The 8,237-nt window shown below is 41.9% G+C and overlaps 1 protein-coding gene across 1 annotated transcript in view; it reads left to right on the top strand.

The window, feature by feature from the left end:
* LOC101356919 (thiamine transporter 2-like) overlaps nt 1-8,237 on the top strand; it is a 130,275-nt gene that overhangs the window by 52,902 nt on the left and 69,136 nt on the right. Inside the window, 2 exon segments of the mRNA XM_012558890.1 lie at nt 13-213; nt 216-947. Coding sequence (XP_012414344.1) covers nt 13-213; nt 216-947 — 933 coding nt within the window.

Raw genomic sequence — 8,237 nt, 5'->3', positions numbered from 1 at the left:
ACCACCACCAAGGCATTTCTGGATTCTTCCCAGTAATTCTCTGCTTATTTGGGTTTTTCTCAAAGATGAAGCCATCAGAGCCATTTGTTGTACCTTATTTAGCAGGACCAGATAAAAATACGAGCCTCAGTGTGATCACAAAAGACATCTTTCCTATTTGGACTTACTCTTACTTGGCCGTGCTCTTCCCTGTGTTTATCCTCACTGATTACGTGGCTACACGCCAGTCATCATTTTACAAGGGGTTAGCTTCATCGTTACCTGGCTGCTGCTCATATTTGGTCAAGGATTAAAAGCCATGCAGGTGCTGGAATTCTTCTACGAGTTGGTCTCTGCCACCGAGGTGGCCTACTATGCATACATACACAGTGTGGTCAGCCCAGAGCATTATCAGAAAGTGAGTGGCTACTGTAGGAGCATGTCTCTGGTGGCCTACACAGCAGCCTCACTGCTGGCCCAACTCTTGGTATCCCTGGTGAACCTCTCCTATATTTACCTCAATGTTATATCCTTGGCTTCTGTCTCCGTGGCCTGCCTTTTCTTGCTTTTTCTACCAATGCCTAAGAAGAGCATGTGTTTTCATGCAAAATCCAGCAAAGAAGCTACTCAAAAGCCACCAGGAAAGGATGCTGAATTAGAGGAGCCTCATCAGGATCTTGAACCAGTCCACCTAGAATTACTCACCATTTCTAGGAATCTGGATGCCCACCAGCTGAGTAGCCCAAAGCTAACACATGTGGTTTTGAGAGTTTTTGTGCAGTGGTTCCAAGATCTGAAGGACTGCTACTCCTCAAAGCATCTTTTTTACTGGTCCCTTTGGTGGGCTTTCTCTATAGCAGGTTTTAACCAGGTTTTGAACTATATTCAAATATTGTGGGATTATAAGTCACCACCCTAAAGTTCTACAATATGTAACAGACCAGTAGAAGCCCTTTCAACCTTTGGGGGTAGGTATACAAGGCTTTATCCTATTGATGTGCAGAAGATGTGTTACATACACTCTGAGTTACCCTCTCCATGTAGCTAAGATACTCCATGGTAGAAAATTAGAACTGTTTGGAAGTAAGTTTAGTCAATGAAAAGTAAGACAGTAAGACTTCGTATTACGAGACCTAAGCTAAGATAGAGTCCCTGGGTAATGCAAATGGTGAACGTACTCTACTGCTGACAGGTTGGATCCAGACTTCTGGCTTTTCTTGAAGAATCTGGCCCTCTAGTAACATGCGCCAGCATTCAGATGGGGTTTGCATATTCCAGTTTAAGCCGGTCCCCCCTGCCGTACATCCTTCATTGGGTTTGTCCCAGGTCCTCATAGGCAAATGAGTTTGTAATCCCTGCTTTAAACCTTAGAATAGACTTGAATCAAAACCCTTCCCTTCCTATAATCTTCTAGTCAATCTAATATTTAAACTGTGGACTGTAAACTGTTAATACAGAATGGGCAAACCGGCCCATGGGACTCCGCAGCTAAGAATAGTTTTTACATTTTTAAGGCATTGTAAAAAAATAAAATAAAAAGAGTACCTAACAAGGGTTTTAAAACAAAAAGCCAAATAAATAAACAACAAAAAAAGAAGGATATATGGCCCACAAACCCAGAATAATTACTAATTGACCCTTTACAGAACATAAATCTTGAAATCAATTTAGTGGGTTGCTAACTAGCATTTTTTTTTTCAATGCAAGTGCTTTATTTATCTTCAGGTGAGGGTACATGGATATCAAGCAGAGATCTTACAGCATTTTTAAATCAAAGAATAGAATAATTCTTCTAATAATAGAAGAAAGAAGAGAAGAGAGAGCATATTAGCTTGTCAGGATAAGTTTAATTTTCTGAAAATTCTGTTTACACACACATACATATGGACTGGTTGAGTTTTTTTTTTTTTTTTTTCTCTCAGACTATGGTCAAAGAAGTTTGAAATCTACTACTCTAGAATCTACCTTATCATCCCAAGACAACTTGAATAATATATTTGTATCTTCCCTAACTCTACTAACAGAGATTTGCCAAATTTGTTAAAAAAAAAAAATTACAGCCATTGAAAGCCTTATGGGGTACGGTTCTACTCTGAAGCATATGTGGTCTCCATGAGCTGGAATCCACTCAGTGGCAACAAGTTATCTTTCGGGCAGTGTTTTAGGTGGGGATGAATATAAGAGCTTATATCCATAGACCTTATATTCTATAATCCTCCTCCCCATTTATTTTGTTCTTCTATTCCAGATATACATACTTCCTTAACATCTACTATGTACCGTTGATATTCAAAACACACACAGCTCTCAGAAATCTTGTTAAATCCTAGCATGCATGCAAGTTGGGGAAACAGGGGACATGCATGAAAAGTTTCTTTTCAAGTTTTCAGGAGAACAAGAGAGAGAAAAGCATAGATGTGCAAATTTTATAAATTCATTTTCCAGAGTAATTGAAATGCCAAAAGATTGAAGAATTCAATGTTGATGAAGAAATGGATACTAGCGCAATGAAGAACAGCTCTGTCTTTGTCAGTCAGCAGTCTTTTATGTGTCACAGGCTGTCACTTTCTATTGCATTTCAACTGACTAATTACCTCAGTTTATTAAAACTGAATATGAATTCACATATTTTACTTTTCCAGCCTTCAAGCGTTCCTCTTATCAAGAGCTATTACATAATGATGTCTCACAGTTCTGGGGTTTCTCTGGTAAGGAAACGAGTGGTCCAACCTAGATGGGTGTCAGCAGACACAGCACCATCATAGCTGAGGGGAATTGTCTGCTGAAGGTTATGTATGACTCCATCCATATGCTAGTCAGAGTTGAGACCAACCAAGTCCCTCGGCCATGTTTGAGGATCCAGGCACCACGGCAGCCCGAAAGAGGTGTGGAGGTGGACTGGATTGGCACAAATGAAAACTATGCCTCTATGGAAGCTCCACTACCTGTCTGTCAGTTTGTCATACTGTGGTGTCTTGGGTGTTGCTGTGATACTAGAAACTATGCCATCAGTATTTCAAATACCAGCAGGGTCACCCATGGTGGACAGGTTTCAGAGGAACTTCCAAACTAAGACAGACTGAGACAAAAGTCCTGGTGATTTAAAATTAGCCAATGAGAATCCCATGGATTACAACAGAATATTATCTGATATAGTGCTGGAAGATGAGCCCACTAGGTTGAAAGGCACTCAAAATACACAGTTGCCACAATAATGGACTCAAGTATAGCAATGATTTTGAAGATGGCACAAGAAGAGGCAACGTTTGATTTTGTTCTGTTGTACATGGGGTTGCCTGAGTGTCATGGATTGAATTGTATCCCCCAAAAATATGTGTCAACTTGGCTAGGCCATGATTCCCAGTATTGTGTGATTGTCCACCATTTTGTCATCTGATGTGATTATCCTGTGTGTTATAAATCCTTCCTCTATGATGTTAATGAGGCAGGATTACAGGCAGTTATGTTAATGAAGCAGGACTCAACCTACAAGATTAGGTTGGATCTTAAGCTAATCTCTTCTGAGATATAAAAGAGAGAAGTGAGGAGAGAGACATGGGGGCCTTATACCACTAAGAAAGAAGCACTGGGAGCATAGTGTGTCCTTTGGATCTGGGGTCCCTGTGCTGAGAAGCTCCTTGACCAACGGAAGATTGATGACAAGGACATTCCTCCAGATAGAGAAAGCCTTCCTCTGGAGCTGGTACCCTGAATTTGGACTTTTAGCCTACTAGATTGTGAGAGAATAAATTTCTCTTTGTTAAAGCCATCCACTTGTGGTATTTCTGTTTTATGGTAGCACTAGATAGCTAAGACACATGAGTCAGAGCCAACTCGACAACAACAAATGGAAGCTACTTTCCAATCAGAGGTAATGACCAGAGGTAACCAAAGGAAGGGACCATACATTAGCTAAATGCAGCATTATCTGAGGGCTACCTCAGTTGCAAATTAAATTTTAGAGGTTTGGTGGGGTTTGGTGGGGGGTGGGGGGAGCAGTTCTTGGTCGTGGTAGTGTTTTGTATGTGTATATGTGTTGGGGGTAAAGATTGCTATGGTTTTGTTTTTAATCTGGAGCCATATTGCAGTTCACTAACAGATGTGATGGACGGGGTCATGTTAGATGAAATCTAAATCAATCTCATGTGAAAAAGCAAAGCAAATTTCATCGTTCTATGTCATTTCAGTCTTTAAAAAGCACCAGCGCCAGAAATGAGAATTCTAGAACTGAAATCAGCACGTTGCTCTCCAACGTGATTGCAGCCACCATTCAAATTTCATCTGGATTGTACCGAGTAACACGCTGGGAGGAGCAGAGGAGGCCAATTATCACTTCTCAAAAGGAATATCTAGAGTTTTAACTGCAGACCTTCTGAGGCCTTGGCTGTTCTTGGTCAGACAGGTAAAATGGTATGTGGGTGATCAGAAATTCTCAGTAATGTTTTTGTAAATTGCCAGAGGTTATCAATATTCGTGGGGGGGAAAAAAAACAATACTTTGGGAAGTTATGTCAATGTAGGGAGCTGGCAAAGAATGAAACACCAGGTCACAGAGGAAAATGCCACTTATCCTTAGTTGCAGTTACAAATACAAGCACATAAGACTCAGGAAAGGGAAGGGGGCTTGTTTTTTCCGTAGCAGATTCTAATTGTTTGTTACAAAAGGCAGTTATTGTACGCTTTTCCTCCATGCTATCTTAATCCAATCAAACCGTGTCTACATTTCAAAGTTTAGGGCGAAAATACTCCCCAAAACAAAGTGCAGCCTCGTCCTCTGCTCTGGAGAAGTGTGGTGTGGCTCAATGTTTCTCCCTAGTCACAGCCTTCTCAGGAGCCTCCCGGTGTCCTCTTGGTCTTGCTTGCTCATTCACAAGGTAGCAGCCCAAGGGCTGTACTTGCTCTGAGCACCATGTTCTTGACAAGATGAGCTAAAGTTTTCAAAATCGAGATATTTGCCCATAACAATCTGGATTTCCAGGATCTTTTGAAAAATCTGAAGACCTAGTTGCACTGAGCCAAAATGCCCACAGAACTACAATCAGCTAAGGTGAGTGGCAGCTGCCGTTTTGAGTAGGACAAGCACGTTTAGCATGCTGCAGGCCTCATCCCCCACACCTCACTTATCAATGTTGCCTATCTACAGTCCCTGTCTGAAGTCCCTGGGTGATGCAAACAGTTAATGCGCTTGGTTGCTAACCAAAAGGTTGGAGGTTTGAATTCACCCAGAGGCACTCGGAAGAAAGGCCTGGCAATCTACTTCTGAAGAATCAGCCATTGAAAACCCCATGGAGCACAGTTGAACTGACACATACAGGGTCACCATGAGTCAAAGTAGACTCAATGGCAACTAGTTATCTTTTTACTGGTTTTGCTGCCCCCGTGGGCATTGGAGGTTATGAAGTCTGCATCTATTCAGTAGCCCTCACGGGCCTCACAAAGTCTTGCAGCCTCCCTTTTAGGATGCACAGTTCTCCTTCCCAGATGCACTCCAGGCATTCCAGGCCCTCCAGCCCCAGGCACAGTGAGCTCTCCCTCCTGAGTACCAGGATACCCACAGCTCACACCTGTGCTGTTAGAGATTCCCTCATCTACAGATCCTTCAAACTCCTTTACTCATAATCCCAATACACTGAACAGATAAAGAGAGCTACTCTGTGTCAGGAGTGGGGGACCAGAGCCATGCTCTCCCTACAACCCCCTTGACCACTACGCACATAGCCCTCACACAGCCTCTGAGGTGCCTCAGTGGAACCCTTGAAAAAAGCCGTTGCTGTCGAGTCAATCGTGACTCATTGTGACCCCGTGTGTGCACATTACAACTGTGCTCCATAGAGCTTTCAATGGCTGATTTTTCGAAAGCAGAAAAACCTTTCCTTTTACCAAACCTTTCCTCTGAGGTTCCTCTGGGTGGACTGAAACCTCCAAACTTTAGGTTAGCAACCAAGTACGTTGACTGTTGGCATAACCCAGGGACTCCAGGATTTCCCCAAAAATTGTATAGAGTCTAAAGTTTATTAATGGTTACCATGGGTAAATGGGAGGCGGAAAGAGGAAGTCATCGCTTAGGGGGCACTGAGCTTCTGTTAAGGGTGATGGAAAAATTTGGAAAAAGACAGTGGTGATGGTTGCTCAATATGATGAATGCAACTAATATCACTGAATTGTACAATTATACATGTAAAAAATGTTGACATGGTAAATTTTTTGCTTTATACATATACATATATATACTTACTATAAAAAAAATTTAGCTATCTCCTATTGTATATACTCTGTTCCTATAAACAGACTGTTCTTATTGTTGGGCATTGTTTTTAAAGACCAATCCCTAAATATTTATATTCCATGATGCATTTTTGCTCGCAGAATGAGTGAAATAAATATCTGTTGGCCTATCTCTGCCTTGTTTTTGGATAATCATGGCTCTTAGGTAAGAAAACTGGAAGTTCTCTTCCCAACAGAACCTACAGCTGAATATCAGTACGCAAAGATAGCTTCCAGGGCAGGAAGGACCCACTATTTCATTTGTTCACTTACAGAGTGGGCTCCAGATCCATCTACCACACTGAGGTTCAGCACCATCTGGGCAGTGTAAAATAGTGGCAGTAGGAATTGAAAAGATAAATACACCACTGTGCTGGTAATGTTATGTTTTCTGGTTGGCTTGTTGCTTATATGGATTGTTCAATTTGTGAAAACTCATTGAGCTCTACACTTACGATTTGTGCAATTTTCTGTATATATGTTTTATTCAATAAAAAGGAAAAGGGAAAAAATAAACAATTGACTATGAATTATTTACATATATATGTATAGAGAGATTTATCTCAAGGAAATGGCTCTTGCAGTTGTATAGACTGGCAAGTCCCAAGTCCATGGGTCAGGCATCGAGCTGGAGGCTTCTCCTGACTCACGTAGGTGCAGGGGCTGATGAACCTAAGATCAGCAGATCAGATGGCAAGCCTCTGGCTTACGAGCTGTGGAGGGTGACAAATCCCAAGATCAGCAGGTAAGACTGCAGGCCACTGTTTCACAGGCTGCGGAGGCTGACGAATCCCAAGATGGGCAGGTAAGCTGCTAGCTCAAGTCCCAAGAACCAGAGGTCAGATGTTGACAAGCCGGATGCAGGATCCAGGGCAAGAACCTTGCTGGAACATTCATTTATGTATTGTGGGCAGGCCACACCCCCAAGGAAACTCCCTTTCAACTGATTGGCTGCTCATAGCAAATCTTATAATGGAATTAATTACATCATTATATAACTGCCAAATTACACGATTACATAACTGCCAAACTGCACCATAACTGCCAAACCACTGAGAATCATGGCACAGCCACGTTGACACAAAACCTTAACCACTACACTTGCGTTGTTCAGGGCAGGGACTGGGTTTTATTCATGTTTATCGCCATTGTCTAACACAGGGTCTGGCACGCAGTAATGGGCCAGCCTGTTCTTGCTGAATAAGTGAATGTGGCCTTGGCATAGCTTAATACAGTGAGAATTGCCTGTTCCTTTCTCCACCTATCTCTCCTTACAGTCCAAGTATTCATGAGACCATTTACCAATTGCTGGCTCTCCTGAACACTTTCTCCCTTCCAATGAATAGGTAGGTGTGATAAAGCTCTCTCCTAAGCCTACTCTTCCATGGAGCTTTGTCCTGTGCACCAACAAGCATGCACCAGACGCCACACCAAGAGCCAGGAACACAGAGAGGTACACAACCGTTCATTGGAAGAAACAGCCAGACACAAGTTGTTAGAACCATGGGGTGCCTGCCACAGGATTATGAACAAAGCACCCTGAGAACGGCTCTTTAATCTATCTAGAGAGCACTAGGAAACTTTCTCTGAAGAAAAATCTGTGACTCAGGTAGCAGTGTACAGTTTCTGTTAATCATGGTTTAAATTGTGAAAGGTTTCCCATCCTTCTAAAAAATTGCTTCCTTTGACCCTTCCAGACTGAGAGAAAACCATCTGAGTCTTTCCCAAATCTAGCTCCAAACTGTGTCACAATCATTTGAAAACATCCCAGTCTTTCTCACCCTACTCCTTCTGATTGGTAAAAACATATGACAAAGTTATTTTTCATTTTGTCATTTCTAAAAAAGCATATTTTAAAATAGATTAATATGTCGCTATTTCATCAATACACACTGAAAGGAAAGGTGTGGTAGGCAGAATAATGACCCCTAAAGATGTCCAAGTTCTAATTCCAAGAACCTGTGACTGTCAGGTTACTTGGCAAAAGAAACTTTG

Source organism: Trichechus manatus, unplaced genomic scaffold (genome assembly GCF_000243295.1).
Source record: "Trichechus manatus latirostris isolate Lorelei unplaced genomic scaffold, TriManLat1.0 scaffold00193, whole genome shotgun sequence".
In the NCBI taxonomy this organism is placed as follows: domain Eukaryota; kingdom Metazoa; phylum Chordata; class Mammalia; order Sirenia; family Trichechidae; genus Trichechus; species Trichechus manatus.
This window is presented reverse-complemented; position numbering and strand designations above follow the sequence as displayed.